This window comes from Lepisosteus platostomus, chromosome 14, assembly GCF_059453375.1.
Source record: "Lepisosteus platostomus isolate fLepPlt1 chromosome 14, fLepPlt1.hap1, whole genome shotgun sequence".
In the NCBI taxonomy this organism is placed as follows: Eukaryota; Metazoa; Chordata; class Actinopteri; order Semionotiformes; family Lepisosteidae; genus Lepisosteus; species Lepisosteus platostomus.
Window position 1 is genome coordinate 4,877,458 of NC_142624.1, and position 19,892 is coordinate 4,897,349.

At 41.8% G+C, this 19,892-nt stretch overlaps 1 protein-coding gene across 13 annotated transcripts in view; it reads right to left on the bottom strand.

Moving 5' to 3' along the window:
- LOC148648765 (abl interactor 2) overlaps nucleotides 1-19,892 on the bottom strand; it is a 104,318-nt gene that overhangs the window by 12,772 nt on the left and 71,654 nt on the right. For 5 of the 13 annotated variants that reach the window (XM_088606659.1, XM_088606658.1, XM_088606661.1 and 2 more), the window contains 5 exons: nucleotides 18,542-18,787; nucleotides 15,863-16,021; nucleotides 14,937-15,023; nucleotides 12,636-12,809; nucleotides 195-11,372 (listed from right to left, as the gene is read on the bottom strand). In XM_088606659.1, coding sequence (XP_088462785.1) covers nucleotides 11,197-11,372; nucleotides 12,636-12,809; nucleotides 14,937-15,023; nucleotides 15,863-16,021; nucleotides 18,542-18,787 — 842 coding nt within the window. In that variant the 3' untranslated portion in view covers nucleotides 195-11,196. The remainder of the gene's footprint in view (nucleotides 1-194; nucleotides 11,373-12,635; nucleotides 12,810-14,936; nucleotides 15,024-15,862; nucleotides 16,022-18,541; nucleotides 18,788-19,892) is intronic. The other 8 variants (XM_088606665.1, XM_088606664.1, XM_088606667.1 and 5 more) reach the window with 3 other exon arrangements.

The window sequence follows — 19,892 nt, forward strand, 5'->3', positions numbered from 1 at the left end:
GTATCAATAAAATAATCTCGAGTTCTGAATAAATATTTCGCCAGATAGCATCATTATTGAAGAAATGAAGCATTCAACAGAAACTTCTAGACATTACTGTAGCTGCAGATTTTAGTCTGGGGTCCCCTGAACATTTAAATTGTACAGTATGTACTGATATAAGCAGATGTTAGAGTGTATGTTATTGAACTCACCAGAGCCGCGAAGAAAGTGGAGCCCAACCAGGAAAAGGCAAGTTGCTTTCATGCTTGAGGGATAATGGAAACTCGAAACAGGGCTTTGTCTTCCTTAAATATTTTCCCTCTGGCTCCCAGATGGTTTTCTATCGGGAATGTCACCAGTGCTGTTACCCATGACCTCCTGTTACTGTTCTGTCTCCAACTTGCCATCTCTACACAAACATTATCGATCAGGAAGCAAACAGTTCTTTAAGCTTTGGAAACCTCACTGTGACCTCTCTGTTTTCAACATTTTCCGTAACAATTTCTTCTCTTACATACTGAAACAGTCAAGGAACGGGGAGAGAAAATCTGTTAGATCAGGATTTCAGCAACCAGTTTGATGGAATTAATGTTTAAAATAAAAATAATTTATTACGGTACGGTACAATTAATTTGCTTTAATCCATTCCACAAATGCTAGTTTTACAGAGAAAACCTGCACAAGTGGAACCTAAATATTACAAAAATATATTAATATAAAAATGCCTATGTTTTCATCACAGATGTTTTGATGGGAAAAGCAATTCTATCGCCATCCATCTTTGCCTCATGAAAGCGACAGGAGTTAGAATAATTTCCTGCCCACTTGTTTTTTGGACAACTGAACAAAGACTGAACAAAAACAGAAATTCAGACAGTCTGTTCAGAGCCTGTCCTTCTGTGTGGTATATGTCTTTGCATTGTATTCAGGGGTGCCTTATATTACGATAATCTCTAATTTAAACACATTATCAAAGACATAAAGCACTTGTTAAAATGGGTTAGTTGCCTTTTTCTTAGTTTTCAATCCAGGCAGCTCCCTGCTGAGAGACTGCATTAGAGAAGCTGGCAGTGTATTTTCAAAGGTTAATTTCTGCGCGGTTTTGTAACATGCAGTAATCGATCCAGCATGTGCCAACAGAGTAAAACTCATTATACAGCATAAATGCCGATTCCATTCACACTTTTAACGGTGTACAAACGCAAAGGAGTGCAATTAACAATGATCTGATCCAGACGTAACAGTTCAGAGGCATTCTTGTGACTGTATGACTGATAATTAAAATGGCCCTGGCAGCTCCCCTTTCTTGTCAATTATATCTGTTTAAAACATGTTAAGGTAGATGGGAGAGGGTGTATTTGGAACATCTTTTTTGCTTATGCCACTCTACGTTATATTCAGTAATTTTGAACTTTGACTCTTGTAAAGGTCAGATAATTTAAATGAATAACTTCCTACGGGAAAAAGCTTATGTGGAATTAAAATTCTAGTTCCAGCAACAAGAATTGTACACCACAGCAAAGAGGGTCACAGCTTAGCCATGACCAGGCCACTCACCTGATATGAACCCTCTGAGTACATAGATCCCAGTAACCCCATTTCCTGGAACAACCCTCAGTCAGACTCTGTACCTAGAATGGATGCAGTCCCAGACACCACTGGACAGTTCACCAGCATACTGGTACTAAAAATGGAATACTAACCCTACACACTGAGACAGTGGTTTGCGAAGCTAAAAAAATAAACAGGTGTGAGGCACTAAATTAGGGTTTCTGTTAACTGCTGTGTATAGTCTGCATGTACTGTATACACAAACACTAAGCAAAAAGAAAAACATATAGATTTAATGAAAGATGTCTAATCATCTGAACAGAAATCCACTTTGCATCTGTAAATCTAGTATGGATTCATATTTTGTAAAGCCTGCAACTCCCACACAGTCTTTCCCCCACTCACAATGCCTTCTGAAATTATTATATTAACGAGAATGGATTTTGTATGGATCGGTTTGTATTTTCAGTTAAGAATACTAGGTCGAGAAAAGGTTCTACATTTTAAACAAAGCCTTCAAACCACTGTAGAAACAGAACAGTAAGGTCCTAAAAACCATGCACTATGAAAACACTCATATTCATATGCATCAAATGTTCATTACTGCTTCAAAGTTATAGTTAATAGAAAACGTTTATTATTTTGTTTTATATAAGGTTATTCATTATAATTACTGGCATTTCATTGAGCAAATATGACATACAGTACGTAAGGATATGTTGCTTGACATTTGTCCCCAACAAAGGGTACAATATCACAAACCAATTGTGTGTGTGTGTGTCACCAGTGGAAGTAAAGACAGCTGTACGTCTATGACTCATGCTTTACAGAAGGCCACAGGTGCTATCTTGTGAGGTTCTTGTGCTGCCTGGTTAAAGCACGTGTCTGTTCTCTGGTATCTGAGCCTGTCATCATCTGAGCCACACATCTCACAAGCTTATCACACAACATGCTCATTGGGGTCAAGCCTGGAGAGCTTGTCCACAGGCCAGCTCGCTTTCTCGTTTCATGTAGCAGTTACAAGAGCAGCATGCAGATGCGCTTCCTCCTGCTGAAATGTCGTCTCATCAGGATGAACCTGCAGGCGGGACAGAAAAGGAGGTCCAAGAACTTGATTAATTTGGCGCCGTGCAATCAGGATGCCATCCATCACCTCTCTGTGATTAGACACCCCTGCCTAGATCTTCACACTTAGACCTCTGCATTGATTGATCTGTTGCACACAACTATTAGTGAAAGCGTTCAGCATATTGGTCACGCACGGCTCTGCACAAAACATTGATGCATCACTAAAAAGGACATGTTTGATACTGTTAAGTATTTAGTTTTCTCATTCTGCACTGCTGGAGAGTCCAAATGCAAGCACTTATCCCTTGATAAGTGGGACATTTTTTTTTTTCTTTTGTGATTTTCAGGTGTGACATTCAACAGGTTAAATCACCTCATCGCCTGTTCTCCACCGTGCACTAATGAGCTGATTTAGTGCTTAAGCATCAATCCGTGTCATTCAGCTGTACAATGGTCAGCTAATTAAAAATCAGTTAATCAAAAATAAGCAATAAAGCTTACAGCTAAAGGCAATATCCAAAATCTGTTAACTGTTTTTTCTAAAAGGTCACATTCATAATTAAAGTGACAAGGTACTTTTTTGACGCTTGGTAATTATCTTTGTTGGGCTTTCCATTTCCACCGGAAATTGGGAATTTAGAATCGGTAAAATTACATCTTGATGTTGTTCTTCCTATCTTCATCACCAGTACCAAAATTCAGAATATCTAATCATGTCAAATCTGCCCTACTGAGATAATTATTCTTTTTTCTTTAAAAATATCATTTACTCATACAAACTGGACTGTGCACTCTCTCCTTTTTTGTGAATGTGCAGATCTGTCGTAACTCCTTGGTGAGGAATTCAGTCTTTAATCAAACACTTTCCATGCACAACAGCAGGTTAGACCAGGAAACCAATGCACCACAGTTTATGCATGAACAATATCCAACGTGGTTATTCTTGTTTCTTTCCAACTGCTCTTTGTTATACGTTATACCCAGTAAAAAATTTCCAGAGATGCAATGCAAGTCAATCACCTTGTTAGACCTGAAACTTTAATTAGGCTTTGCAATGTTTGTAACCAAGGGAGACATACTGTAATTAAACGTCAACCATGCAGGCTGTCCAACCAAGCACGGAATCGTGGTCAGGAGAGAAAGTGGGCCATGTATCAGGACTCTGTAATGAGGGCTCTCTCCCTCAAGCTACAACTAGAAAATCTGTGCTCTCTCCAGTTCATTAAATAAACATAACCTCATCTTTCAAAATTAAGATCTTAAGATTACATTTAGATTTGAGCAAACACAATGTACGGTCTGATTTGCAAAAATTATAATGGAGATATGAGCTATGGCTCCTTCAAAATGTCTTTTTACAGCTTCTCTGCAATATAATATTGAAACCAAACCTTGAACAGGCTAGATTCAGAGAGCAGGAGAAAACAGATATTTTGCAGAAATTCCTTTAAACTTTTATCAACTCTAATAATACGCCTCCTCACTTTAACATCAAGAGATGTGAGTGTTTTTTTATTGATTAGTTCTAATAAACATCTTGGTAATAACATGCTGCATATTTACATAACAGCAACATAAATGTAATTTTGTTCATCAGGTTGGTTTTGCTTGCTCAACATGGTATACAACAAGGTTAGTCAAAACTGTAATTTGAGGTCTGCAGTGTCCTTTAGCCCACAACAGTAGTCCAATACGAAAACCACAATTCTCTAGTTACCCCTAATCCAGATAACTGTAAAATGTTGAGTAAATATCAATGATGTCTTCACAGAAAAAAAAATGTTTAGACTGTGGAGACGTCTTCAAATGTCGTGTGACTTCACAGCCGAGATGTTTTTTTAACTTTTCAGCATGAAACTAAGCTTTACTTGGTCCAATACATTCAAGCACCTTCCAAACAACCTTTGCATTTGGTGATCCTGCCAGAAGAATGAGATGGTACCAGGTTGTAGATGTTTCCAATGCCTGTTGGAGCTCTGCGGCCTAGAAACCAGGTGTTCAAGCCTGGGTGGCGTTACTAGGCGACTGTCGCCACGACTCCCAAGGCAGAGGATCAATCTGATTGGATCCCACCAAGGAGCAGGGTGGCAATTCTTGGCCAGGCCTCCTAAGACTTCATGGATACCTTGAAGCTCTTCCAAGATGGCGCAAACTCTTCTCTGTCATGCACAATGAACCAGCCAGGGTGACCAGGTATAAAGAGCATGCCTGCCTGTTATTTCACTCAATGCAGGGACAGGAGCCACAAGCCACTTCTGCAAGCTGAGAAACCACTGAGGTCTTCAATATAAAAGTAGATAGCAAATGTTCAAAATGATTTGTGGAAGTTGGTATGACCTGTTTATTCTGTTTTTGCTGTTCAGAGACCATGTGTTGACGGACGTTCCTAATAATTTGTTTAGTATGTGTCATGCACTGTACTTAAGTTATTATGGCCCATGTAGTAATCAAGTGCCATAAGCAGATCACCCAGTCATATATCTTGCCCTTCTCCCGTCTCTTTTCCTTAGTCAACATGAAAGCATTCACTTATAGCCGAGGACAATTTGAGACAATTTGATCAAGGATTTCACTTTGCCGAAAGCAATTGATTACAAAACTCTGTTGCTTTTAGTTAATTAGGATTTATTTTAAAGGGATTGGCAATGCATGTACAATATGCAAATGCTGCACAATGTCTTGTATCCTATACCAACATGTTATTAAACTACCAATAAACAGATTTCCCAAAACAGCAGAATTCAAATACACCTGATGTTCCTTGCCTTTAGCTGATTCTCAGTTAGCGGATATTTTAAATAAAGGGCATGTCTGTTCATTAACTCCGTTAGTTAAGACCACTTTTGTTGCTGCATAACAAAAAATGATATGGTAGGCGAGTTTCGTCAGTCCATCTTTGTCACAACTGTACTGGGAACATTACAGTAGATGCCCAAAATTCAGGGGTCTCCCCAGAGACCTGCAATAGCATCGCAGCACTAAGGTGATGGTTTCGGCACTGTAGCATTTTCAATATCATGGTCATTTCAGTTACGAAAGTAAGACTGAATGCGCTCTGGCTGATATCCATTTCATTTCATGCAGGCGGATTTTACACGGCATTAAACGATTGAAATTGAACAAATTCTTATTCCAGTGCAGATTTGGAAGGTGTCCCACTGCTCTATTGTTTAGGGAGAACCCTGACAGAATTGGTCCAACAAGGACCATGTATTATGCTCAAGTTGTGCCTCGTGTTTCACCCACAATCACTGGTTTCATAATTAAGCTTTTGTGCTGCACTTATTTAGGAAGAAGGCATCTTATGTTTTACAGAACCTTTTGGGAGTGATAACATCGGATGCATTTTAGACAGATTCTTCTGGGCTGTCAAGCTTTCTCTGGAAATGTCATCTACAGAATGTAAGCAAGAGGTTCTTTAGCATTTATTTCTGATGACCCAGTTATCCTTGTTTAGAGGCGCGTTTTGAAGCAATGAAGTGAGGACATGAGGGAGACACAGATAACTGTTTTGGAGCTCAACAAACTCAAAAGAGGGAATTTCCCATTTAAAAAAAAAATCCATAATTTTTTTTTTAAAGAACTTCTTAAACTTTGAAAAAACTTCCTTAAAAAAGAAGTTTCGTCTTTTTAAATCGCACCAAACGCAAGGTGGATAATGTGATCACAGGAAAAGGGTGCTGATCCATTGGTTGGATTTAGTGTTTGAAAGAAGACCTCTCACTATAGTGAGGGGCTTGTTTCAAGTAAGATGCAAACCCTTGACTGCCTATAATTTGTCATTGGCTTGAAACTAAAACAAATACACAAACACAAAAGGTAGCATCACAATTAATACAGTAATAAGATTATCAGGACAATAATTATAATTAATCAAAGCACTTTACAGGTAATGGGGACTCCCCTCCACCACCACCAGTGTGCAGCCCCCACCTGGATGATGCGACAGCAGCCATAGTGCGCCAGAACGCTGACCACACACCAGCTCTCAGTGGGGAGGAGAGCAGAGTGATGAAGCCGATTCATAGATGGGGATTATTAGGAGGCCATGATTGATAAGGGCAATTGGGAAATTTGGCCAGGACGCCAGGATTACACTCCTACTCTTTTCGAGAAACACCCTGGGATTTTTAATGATCACAGAGAGTCAAAACCTTGGTTTTTATGTCTCATCCGAAGGACGGCGCCTGTTTACAGTCGAGTGTCCCCGTCACTATTAGGCATTAGGACCCACATGGACTGCAGGGTGAGTGCCCCCTGCTGGCCCCACAGACAAGGTGTGCAAAGGGCCATTGGGAGCTTAAGACATGTGTGACAGCAAATGGAAAACAAATAGAAAGACAATTGGCATATACAGTATTAATTAACTCCAACAACCCTGCTTTGATAGATAAAACATTCCAACACAGGCCTTCTGAGGGACTTCATTGAACAAATATTTATCTCCTCCCCGTCTTATAATGTTTAGGCTTAACATCATCATGGGCTTAGGACCAAAAGCTGGCAATCTCTAAACAGAACATTCTCTCTCATACTGACCTACTCACCACAGACAGAATTCTGGAATTTCACTTTCGGATTTTGTTTTGCACTATTCACAAGCATAAGCTTTTGTTTAAGCATCTTAGCGGCAGACACAGCATTTACCTCATTAAATTAGGATCATCAGAAATAAACTCGCAAAACGACAGCCTCCGGTTCAGCAATATATTAGGTGGCCAAATTTTTACAAACGCATAAAAACGAGAACTGCAGTACTAGATCCAGAATTTCTCTGAAATTATTATTTTTTGCCTTAATAAATAATCCCCTCATGCCGTTAATAAATCAGGCATGTATTAACAGTTGGTGGCAGCAATGGTTACTGTGTTATGAGGCAAACTGATGCTCACCCAGGTAGATTTGATCCATAAAAGATGTTTTAATAATCTGCTGCAGCTAAGAAATTATTAGGTGCATTAACACAGATAACTACATGCAAGAGTCACAAGTACAGACCCACTCTCAAAAAAAGATTTGATACATAGATGAATATTGCACCTCCACATCCAGGATACAGCATTGCCCAAATTTTTAATACCATACTTCTGAAGCAGACTTCCCAATTTCTCAGATCCTATCGAAAATAGATAGTTCTTACCTTTAAAGTCATTTACAACCCATTGTAATTTTAGATTTACCCACTTATTAATGTCATTGGTGTCTTTTCAAAAGTCAATTTTCTTACGCTAAACAGAAATAGCCGTTTTTTTAAGCATTCCGTGCTACAAAATGTTCTGTGCTTTCAGTACCGAAAAATAGAAAATAAAAGTCTTTAGATTCCCGTAACATTCCTCCCAGTCCTACTACTATTGCAAAGAAAAACCTGGAAACCACTTCAAATTCAAAAGGCAAACGCTTTCACTTGCTAGAAAAAAAAAAAACATTTTAGAATTTTCCTACAGGATTCGTGATATATTTGTGTGATGTGTTTAATCACTGCAGAGCTCCTTAACAAATCAGATCATTCAAGGGATCAACAAAAAAGTGAAACCTGAGAATAGAGGTAATCAGATTCCCATTCTGTCATCTAGGAAATCTTCATCCAAGCATCTATTTTGTTCTATTAACTGGTGATCAGTTAATTTACTGAGACCATTAATTAACAGGAATGGCTGATTGAAGAGCACAAATCAATGGAGTTAATTCAATCCAGCAATGGAAAGACAAAAGCAGCCAACAGAATTATTTTTAGACCTGCATTTTAAAATGGGTAAATAGTAAGTGATACAGATACAGAACACAGTATGCACACCCTTAAGGTCTCTCGTTTAGTATGCTACTGAGTTGTTGGAAACTGGGGGAGGCACTGATAAAGCACATCACACAAGTTGAAATGTCAAAATCCTGCGACAGGCCAATTCGACACATATGCTATTTTCAACAATAAAGGTAATATTTGGTGTAATCACGACTGATTTACACCATCCTCATCCTGTACATATCACTTGTGCATCTTGGGATCCATCTGTGATCCACGGCCCTTTTTAATTGGTTTTTAGTACCCATTAATGTGCAGGAATACGTTCCTTTGCTCGAGTTAGAGTACAAGACCAGCGAGAATCCCAGAGCTCCCTTTGAAAGCATTAAGCTGAGTCCAACCCGAGTCAAAAAGAAAATATATGGCACTAGAATCCTTTCCTCCAGTTGAACAGAAAGACTTCACTGATATACTGGGAGCATTTTTCCACTGGCCACTACAGCTTCTTGTATGACAACAACTAAAAAAAAAAAACAACATAAAAATGGGGTGAAATGTAAATAATTTAAAGTTTGCTTTATTAGAGCATGCAGTCTAATTGAGCACTACATACACAACATTACCAAATTGATAGGGCTTCTAGGTTAGATCCACTACACAACAGATTTGATCAATTCAAAAAGAAATATAAAATTATACAAAAAGCATCAAACTCAATGAGGTTATCTACACAATTAGTACTGCATGACTGTAGAGGTTGACCAATGTTAGATTTGTAAAGTAAGCAGTAGGAGAGCCTGGCTGGTGAAACAGATCTCTTACTGCAACAGAGTATTCAGAGAGCATTAGAAAGACCAGTGTGTCACTGAGTCTGGAGTACAATCACAGGGAATCAGTAGGAAAGCTAAAACACTTTCCCCTGCTTCAATGGCGGCGACGAATTCAGTTGGGCTACTGCAAAAAAAACACTGCTGTGTCAGCTACAGATTGACCTTAATGTCACTGACATTTTAAGACTCAGTTATAACTCCTTTTGTCAGTGTACAATATTTCTTCTGTTCTAGAGTCTGTTTATTTTAGCCTCCAAAGCACTTTACATCTAAGCAGGTGGAGACATTGCTGAAAGTTTAGGAAAGGAGTACAATCTCACACATGCTTTGTCTCACAGGGGCCTGAGAAACGAGGTCCTGTTCAGCTTTTGGCGTCTTTTCGACCCCCTGCAGCAGATCAGTGAATGTCCAGAGCTGTCACTTACAAGACCAACCACTTTACTCAAGAACCGGGAGAACAAATTCATGTGGCCGTTGCAAACCGTCAATACATCACATTAAAAATCCTTAAATGACAGCTGGAATGTGGCCGATCAATTTGGCCAACCGGCCAAACTGACTGATCACAAAGCAAAGGGCTTGAAGCAGAAGTATTTTATTTTGTCTTTAACACCTGAATCTCTGCCTTTCAATGTGGACATTACAAATGAAAATAACCAGGAAAAAAACAACTTAAAACATTCTCTAAACCAGTGGTCCCCAACCTTGGTCCTGAAGGAACACTGTGATTGCTGGATCTCATTCCATCTTGAGTGCCAATTGATGACTTAAGTGATCTATTTGCTTGTTTCAATGTTTATCTTGTTTCTATATGATCATTCCTGAGTGTCAAGAACACCCTTCAAGAACACAGGATGCAACAGCTTCAGCACAGACGTTCTGCAATTTGCTTGCTGTTATTTCTTATTAAACACCTCTTGCAAGCTGATCAATGGATACCAAACAGACAGGTGGGAGTGACACTATCACACATGCCCACAGTAGTAGCAGTGACACTGTCAGAGATGCACACAATTTCAATTTTGCAGACGCCCAACTGGTTCCATTTCAGGCAGCACACTTAAATGAGGGCAGTTGTGTTACACAGAGCGTGAAGCAGTGTTGCTGACAATTACAAATCCCATGTCAGACTTACAAACATGGCTTCAATAGAAAACTAAAATCAATTGGCCTGTGTTGAAGAACTCATCTGCACAATTTAGAAGAGACAGTGCTCCTTCATGACCAGAGTTGGGAATCAGTGCCCAAAATGGGTTACAAAGTTTTCCAATCATACTGGATCGCAGCAACCTCTTACTGGGTATGCTGGATCTGGACCACCCCACGTTTTAATGGTGGCATCATCAGAATCCAATAAAGCTTGAGAAGGAAGAAAAAGAGAAAAAGTGTGCTTCTGGACATCCCTTTCCCCTCCCTGAATTATGGTTGATGAATATGAGGAGTGCTGATTCTAGAATTAGAATAAAAATCAGAATAGTCAAATCCAATTCCCTTTTAACATAACATAACATAACATCACTTTATTAGCCCTATACAATTTCTTGCATTAGGTGCAAGAATTTCGGTGCAATTTCTTAACATACAGGTGTGCATCTGTTATTAGCTGTCCCATGTTTAACGCAGTCAGAACCACTGGTCAACCCCTACGTGTGCAAACGTAACTTTTAACCTTTCAGGTTTTATTTGACGAAAAAATAAAAACTGATCAATACCCCCGGTGGCCTTCACGTCGGCTTGCGAGATTTGTGCTTAAACAGCACGTGTCACTTCACTCTATTTCTCTGCATAATAAAGGAAAGACAGTGGTTTGATGACGGATCGCTTCCTTCATATCTGTATAATGCCTCGTTGCCTCAAGATTCCTGCAACGCTAAGAATCCGCCCAATGTCTTTGACCACTCCCAAAAAATCCCACTGCTGCCCCCCTTCCCTTCCCCACTCACTCACGCGGACCGCCCCCCTCCCCTCCCCCCACCCCCCTTCCTCCAGTCCAAAGCAATGGTCTACAGAGGCCGGGGACAGGGATCATTCGGCGTAGTGCATGATGGACTCCACGTAGTTCCCAGGGAACAGGCCGGTCGTGCCGTTCATGACGCCTTCGTACCAGCCGTCATCGTTTTTCTTGATCACGTAGATGATGGCGCCCTCCTGGAAGGACAGCTCGTCCTCCTTGTCCTTCGTGTAGTCGTAGATGGCCACCACTAGGGGGAGACAGAGCGCCGACTCTTAGCGGACTATTACCAGCACTCTTTTCTGTGCAGCTTGAGAGTGGAAAGAGCGTCCTTTGCCTAACCTCTGGTGAAGCCTAGGCAACCATTTTCCACTTCCTAAATCTGCTTGGTTAATATTTTTATACTTCCAACTAGAAGAACAATGATCTAAGGTCAAGCGAGAAAATATAGTCATTTTGACTACTAGGGCAACAGCAGCCCAACATTAAATGATCAATGTAGCTCTTCAAAAGTGCAGGGACTGTCTGCCAATGCTTTATGATGCTGTCCATTAATAAGTCGAAAGGACAGAAAAGGGTGGGCATGGGAAAATCATGCAGATGTCATAAGGGTCAAGTCAACACAATAAATGGACAAAAGGATCAGAAAAAAATCATCCAGAGAAAAAAATACAACTGAAATTGTCTCAGTTGAGCGCAACTTTGCAACAATTAAACAGTAATCATTTATAAGGGGGGAAATGACTTTGCTGCTGAATGCTTTAAGCAAGATATTGGATTCAAACTGCTCTGGGAAATGCCTTGCTGTATGAACAGGACTCCTGGGCTGCCACTGTAAATGAAAGTTTTTCCAAGCAAAAAGAGAAATTCAGTAGAGAGAAAAATTAAAGTACAGTAAAAATTTAAGAAGGAACAACGATAAAAAAAAGAACTTGGTGTCAAAACCATACACTTACACATTACAAGCAAGAACAATGTGTGAACTGTGCCACTTGTAACACGCATGCATCAGTAACACAAAATCTTGGATCCACTTAAGGTTATTATTGAGGTTACAGCTTAAGGTAAAAGACTGTGACCTCCCTGGGGATAAAATTAAACCCACACTGGTCCTTGCAAAGACAGAAGGCTAACCTAGGACGTAACAGAGGCACTCTGGGTAAAGTGTGCTCCGTCTCCAAAACGGGGCTCCCCAAGAGCAATTTTACTTGAGAAACTGCAGATCTTAGCTCGTACCGGCATGCGTCAACACGACTGGAGCTGTAAGAAGGTCTGATTGTTTCCACGAGACGCAAGGAGCATAAAAAAAACAAACAAATACAGGCTGCCTTGCGTCCATTGTCATGGATGTCGCAGAGAGCCCGTGAAAAGCATTTGAAAAGGTTTCAAACTGAGCACCCAGGTTTCCGGGTACGCCTTCACAGGGGGGGTTCTGCACGACTGCTGCTTTTCGGGGACGTAGGAACATAAAAGAGGAGGCATCACTGAGGTGGACAGCTGTGGCTGCGCATACCCTTCTCCAGGTAGGTTCTTGGAGCCCAAGGTGGATCTTCTTCGGCGTAGGGGTCACTGTATTCCACGACAGCCGACTCTTCCTCCTCGTAGTCCTCCAGGGGCGGAGGGGGAGGGGGCGACTCGTCAAACACCGGCTCGTCTGAGGGAGGGGGGGGCGGCGGCGCGTCTGTAACTGAAATGGGAGCGGCGTTGTCAGAGAGCTGCCCCTTCCCTGCAGCCGAAAGGACCAGGGGAAAGCTGTCGCTGCCAGCGGAGCCTAACACAAGGGGTGGCAGCGGACGGAGAAGATGCTGGAACCAGATTGCCGAGCACAAGCCCTGCCTACAACCCGAAACGTCTCAGTCATGCAGCATGCGAGTAAGTAAAACGCACAAAAGGAGATTTGCCATGTAAGACAATGTATCATATGCACACTACAGATATTTCTGCAGCAGCAGCAGCAGCATAAAGCGCAGGGGATTATCCAAATATCGAACCCAGGGAACATATTTTCCTTGAAAGCGATATGGAAATGTCTGTTCGTGTTTCGAGAAGCTACTGGCAACGACTAGCCTGTCATTTTTGACATTTAGTGTGGAGTGCCCAACCCCCCCAAGATTGAATTCACACTTGTAAAAGTCTAAACTGAGGTGAAATAAACGACTACATGTTCTTTTACAGAGACAAACGAAGCCAGCCTGGAAATCTCCGTGAGGAAACGTTCTAGAATCCTAGAATTCTATCCACGCCCGAGATAATGAAAGGCCATGTCAGAGTGGGGAAATTTGAAACTTTAATTTGAAAACCTGAAACTCCTTCATCAAAGGCTGACTCCATGTAAAACCACTACGGCTCGAGAGCCCAGCCTTGTCATTTCAGTTTGAACTGAAGAAGCCAATGGGGTGAGAGAGTGAGTATTTTAGCCTCGCTACTCCCACGTAACAGGGAAGAAGCACATAATTTAGTCCTACGTGGAAAGACGCAGAAACTGGTGGCACTGCCTCCAGCACAGTCACCTTTCAAAGTGAATGCTGGCCCACAGAACAGGACAATAACTGTATAGGACAATAAAAAATCTGTATAGTGAACATTAGGGCAGGTGACAAGATTTAACTGAGTAACAGACGAATCTTGACAGAAAACGAAGCAAGCACATTACATGACAAATGTAAAAAAGTCATGTTCACCACCAGCTGTAAGGAGTAAAGTACACAGAGAACTTCTGTTTTCTTGAAGGGGGAATCCATTAAGTCCCTGATCAGTACAGATTTTGTGGCTGATGATAGGAGGCTAGAGAGATTCTCTCAGGAGAACTTCATGTTTAGATTTAGTGGTGTCTGCTGCGATGAAGACATTTTCTTTAGTTTTGTCTTCTGACTTTCCTAAAGTCCATTTTTATTTATATCAGTTTGCTGTCTTCTGGGAGATAAACCAACGAGGAATAAATAGGAACAGAGGCTCTTTCCTCTGGGCAAAGGGTCATTTCAACTACGTTATACTGTAGAACACATGGGCTTAACTCATGATGTAAAATCACAGGTTCTGCTGGATCACAAGGTGTAAAGGAAACCTATTTTTGGACTCTAAACTGCTTTAAAAGCCCACTTATTTTATTTTTTCTAAAATAAAAACGACATATAAAGCTTTTCAAACGGCAAAGACCATATTTCAGTAGGAAGAGGCTATGCACCCAGCCTGCGGTCTGCTTCTGCCTATTTCTTAGAACAGCACTGTACAGCTGTCTGACTTCATTGCTGTGGAGAATGACAACCATACCCTACAGCAGAAATCAGATGCTTTCCAAAAAATAATACACACCATTGACTTTTTCACACAAAAAAAAAGCAACTTGTGAGAGCACAGGCCGACATCCTAGCAGAACTGCAGGTTAACAGATCCACAAAACGCAAAAACGCTGATTTTGTAGAACGTTAGGGTTGAAGGTTGAGAAGGATCCTTTAGTTCTGTGTACTCTGTGGACCAGTCGAGTCTCTGAGGCAACACACTGCCCCCTGCTGGCTGGAGATGCCTGGTACGGCAAACCTCTTGAGTCGTTTCGGATTTTGTGAACTCGCCAATACAGACACAAAAAGACTGGACCTTTTTCCTGACAGGCAAGTGTAGTTAGTACTGACACATCCGCAATTGGCGATTTATCGGGGCAGTTTCTAAAGTTTCCCGCGGCTCCTCTGGCCTGAAACTGAACTAATGGCGGCGCGAGGGGAGTTGTACTTCCAGTCCGGTTGCCAGGGTCGAGTCAGACAAACAATGGTGTTACCGCGTAGGCTCCTGAGACCAGGAACAGAGCTGGGCCACTTACTGTTCTCCTGCACTCGAGCCACGAAGCCCATCAGTGGTAACTGGGGAGTTATCTGTAGGATGGAGGGGGGTGGGGGAGCGAGGGAGGCTGATCCAGACAGTCAAAGGGACAGGGAGAGAATGAGAGAGAGGGAAGGAGGGAGGAGGAAGAGAGGAGGCAGAGGCATGAGGAAAGGAACAAAACAGAACAAAAAAAGCCAGTTAATTTAGTCTGCAGACAAACACTGATGTGAAGGAAGGCCCATTGTGCTGCAAGCAGTATGTCACACGGGAGACAGCAGTGAAACCCCGTTAGTAAGTGAAGCCGCCCAGGAACACAGAAACAGGAGGCATCCCTGAATTCAGAAAGGACTGGCCTTTTGGGTTTAATGGCTGTCTTACCACCTTTAAACCACCACAAAAAAGACAACACACACACATACCAAAAAAAAAAAAGCTGTGAGCCCTGAAGTCTCCTTTGCCACTCCCAAACACAGACTGAATAGAAAAGCAGTCTGGGCAGTTTAAAGACATCACAACTACTCCAGGACCAAGCTGTCACTGGGCACAGACCACTGCCCTGACACATCTGGTATGACACAGATCCCAGCTGCAGGCAGTACAAAACATACAGAGTTTAGTCTCCTGGAATTCTTCCTGGAAGACATCCTGTCAAGAACTGCCCCACAAAGTCCAAGTTTTCTGTGACCAAAATTCAGAAAAATGAACAGGCCGCATATTCTAGTAAGGTCTACTTTGTGGCTTTTAAGGCTAACAACACCCTTAACATTTTAGTACTTATTAAAACTGCATTCACTGCAAACGTTATTGGATTACCAGGGTGTCCAGTAGTGTTTCCTTTGTAGCGGTACATTAACTGAGTAGACTGTGTACTGTGTGTCTTGTATATCCTAGTTGTGTAATGAGGAGCATGACCAGGTCTCTTACCTTGACTCTGATTGTAATAGGGGCCTCCATTGACCTGGTTCTGCACATTTGGCTGGGAAGTCACTGAGGGGGGACGTCGATAGGGCAGAGAGCCCCCAATTGTGGGTGGGTTGTGCCGGGACACAGGCCTGTTCATGCTGTAGAACTGAGAAGCGTGACCTGCAACAGGCAAAGTGGAAAGTTGATAAAGGTAAGACCTGAATGACCCAAAAATCTATCAGTCTTTCTTTATATTTTAAGATGTAAGCCCTGTGTAGACACCCTGAACCAGATTAAAAGATTACAATATTTCTTTCCCCCTTTTAACGTCTCCAAAAACTTGACCTTTCAGTCTGTACCTGTACACAACCTCAAATCTCTCCGCCATGCTAACACCTGACCTGTCATCACTCAAAACCAACAGTGCTGTACTTCACATCACAGAAGACTCTACTGCAAGCTCAATGTTCAAGTGGACTGTCCTGCAATCATACTGCTACACTACTATATTTATCACAATACATTCTGTCCTATTGTCACATCTGTAATATAACACATAATGTATACCTTTTAAATATTCTAGTTCTGTTTAAAAGTGAATCCTCTAGATATAATGCTGTTATTCTGTTATTAAACACGTCTGTCTGGATAAAGACATCAGCCAATCAAATATTCATCAATGCACTCTATGCTATATTTTGAAAATAAAAGGCGTGTACTATAAAATTCAGGGAGTTTATCAGATTGTCAGGAAACAACAACAACAAATAAAAAATGAGAGTGAAGGTAAATAAACTCATGTGATTAAATGTGTGACCAGAACCCTAAAAAACACTTAACTTAAATATGTTGAAAACGTTTCTCAATAACAGCAGGCTTATTTTCAGTAACCTTCCGATTGTCTTCTTCAGAACAACAAATTCTACTTGGGAAGCCTCTAGAGACAACCTACCATCTTTTTTGAGTCAGACACTGACTATCAAGAAATGGCCTTGAAAAGAATCTGTGAATGAATCTCACGTTTTAGATTTGTAATGTCACTTTTGCTGGCTAAATCACATTTATTCCCCCGTTTTAAATTGCTTACCTAATTTTACCCCCACCTTCATCTTGGAGATACAGACAGACATTGAACCAGACATATTCCATGCTTACATGCAGCACAGGTTAGACAGCAACAAAACACACTCATGGTCAGGCACTCAAAATAACATTAGACAATGTGATTTCTTAGAAAGAAACATCCTTGCTGTACCATCCTCTTGCAGACCTAGTAAACAGACTTTAACAAGATGGTGAGCAGATCCCCGTGTGAATGAGGCCTTGGAGGAAACATACAGGCAGAAAAGCTCAGCTGACTCTATATGCACAGTAACACAGACTTGAGGACTGCTTGTCTCACAGAACTGTCTAAATTCAGAGTTCACAAGCTATGCCACTATCCTGAATTAGTTTCTCTGCCAAGACATGATCAAGAGGTACAACAGCACAGCAACAGTTAGCATTAGATTGTGCTTTATGTTAAACCACAGCCTACAAACCCTTTTTATATGTTGAATAACCTGGGTATTCCTTGAAACTCTTTCACATTTTGTAGTTTTTTGGTGATGGGTTTGTGGGTTCCAGTTATGGCTTCAACCTGGTATTACAGCCAATGACACCCACCCCTGACACAAAATTAATATTTCTTCCACACTATCACAAACCAGCACTCTGCTACAACAAGAACAGGGGGTAACCAGCACAGTACTGGAACGCTTTGAAATAAATACATGTTGATCAATTTTTTATCATTCTTGGTTACAAATTGGAGGAGGATCACAGTGAAAGCAAAAAGGAAGTTTAAATTACTACAAATCATAAATGCCAATAAGAAAGGATTAATTTTGTTGAATTGGTGTTTGACAAGACTCTTGTATAGCGAATACAGCTTTTGCTAATTATGCAACAGCATCAGCTTAGGCAACAAGGTTCAACATTCATTACTTGAAAGATCTTTCAGTTAAAGGCATGATTGGTGTTCCTAATGCTCAACTCAGCAGCCTTAACTCTACTCCTTTTAGTTACTGGACAAAACTTTTTTTTCCTCTAAAATCCACAAGAACGTTGAAAATTGGCAGCGGACACAAGCGAAGCCATTAACACCGAGAAGAAAAAGAAGTATTACCGCACCGTTCAGGGTGCAGATCGAGAACTAAAAGCAAGGACAAGTCTGTCTTATCATGTGCTTCTGCGAGCGATCTCTCCTGGTTTTAAGGTGACTTGGATGAAACGGGCTTCTGTGCCATGTTATGTTTCAAAACCTAAGTTAAGTTTTCCTTAAGTCTTCCCTTTTAGGGTTCCCTGACCTTACGGGTGTTCCACAAAGCAGTTGAATACAAAGACAGGGTACTATTGCTATGTTTGATTCTTACAGATATTTAAAACGCGATGCGTTTACAGGTGTGCGGGTGTCATCTGCACCAAGGCCTCAAGCCCAGGGTGGATCTCTGAAGAGCCAAACACGAGCCAGAGAAGAAGACATGGCATGTGATGGTGGGAGTGGAGGGAGAGGAGGAGGAAGAGAGGGAGGGGAATGAAACAAACAGCAGTGTGAAGCGTGAGGGGGGGGGGCGGTGTTTCCACACAGCGTAGCCCGCAGGTATTCCACTCCGGCGCACGTGAGGCGGTGGCGGAGCTGAGGGGTGGGCGCACACTCACCTGTCGCGGGGGCAGAAGCGATGGCGGCGGCGGCGGTCGCGGCGGCAGAGGGGGGGGGCTGAGGGGGGGGGCCCTCAGGGGGGGCCGGCTGCACCCCCGCGGCTGCCTCCGAGGGAGGGGTGGGGGAGGGAGCGGGAGGAGCGGGAGGGGGGGGGTTAGGGGGGGCAGAGGCAGGGGCAGGGGTGGGGGCAGGAGCCGGGTTAGGGGCAGCGGGGGGGGTGCCGGCGGGGCCAGCACCAGCAGAAGCTTTGGGGAGAAGGAGAGGAAAGAGAAGGGGGGAGGGGGAACCAGAAGAGAAGGTGTTGTTGTTGTTGGTTTGTTAAGGAGAAAAGGTTAGCTGTTAGCTTGGGTTAGAAAGCCATTTAAGCACAGTCAGTTTTACTCTAAAAGCAGTTCGGTGAGGTTCAAGCAAAAAGAACTGAGCGCTGTGCTGCTGAGAGGATAGCAAGCTTCCCTCATGTCTTCATGGTTCACATTCCAACGGTCAACTGTTTCAGTCTCCCGTCTGAAACCCCCAAACGGCTGCATTTTCTGTCCAAATACCCCCTTTTTTCGACAAATTAGAAAGCTGAAACCGATCTTCTAGTACTTCAAGCCTACCACGCACATGTACAGTTAAATGAAAATCTTCCCTCCAAAAATTTCTGGGAGTACACTGGGGGAAGTGTGGAAAATATTACACATTTTGCTACAGAAAGTACAGCCAACCCATTGCAAAAAACGAACCGACCTCACAATAAACAAAAATCGATAGCTCCAAGAATGAATTATTGATCTGTAATTCTGTACTTTATAGTTCTAGATCCCGAGAAGAGCTATAACAAAGGAAAGGAGATTCAGAAGTGTTTTTCAATAACATCACTGGTGGCTATCTTTAGCTTTTCCAGCTTTCTGAGGTAAAAACGAAAATCATTTTTCAGAATTAAGAATTGTGCGGGGAAAAAAACCCAACATGGTGGTTTGCCTAGTGAAATACCTCTCAGTTCTGTAAAAAATGAACAAGCAAAAGGTTGTTTCAACACAATTCTTGTGACTGGGGTAAGGGAAAAATCACTGCATAGCGAGGAGTTGGACGAATGCAAATGCAAATTTTCCCAGAAAAATGTGATTTACTTTAAAATCAGCTATCAAATTTTGATGGCAATGACGCCAGTAAAGAAAGTAAAATAAGGAGCAGAGAAATTTGAGGAAACACAAAAAGACACTAAATACCACTACAGAAAAACAAAACGAGGCAGATATATGCACGAGTTTTCCTGACAGAGCTACAGTACATCACAGTGAATTTCCAAAGGGTTATTTTCTCAGATGCTTGCTCCATAGTTGAATCTGAAGTCAACACTTGTTTGCA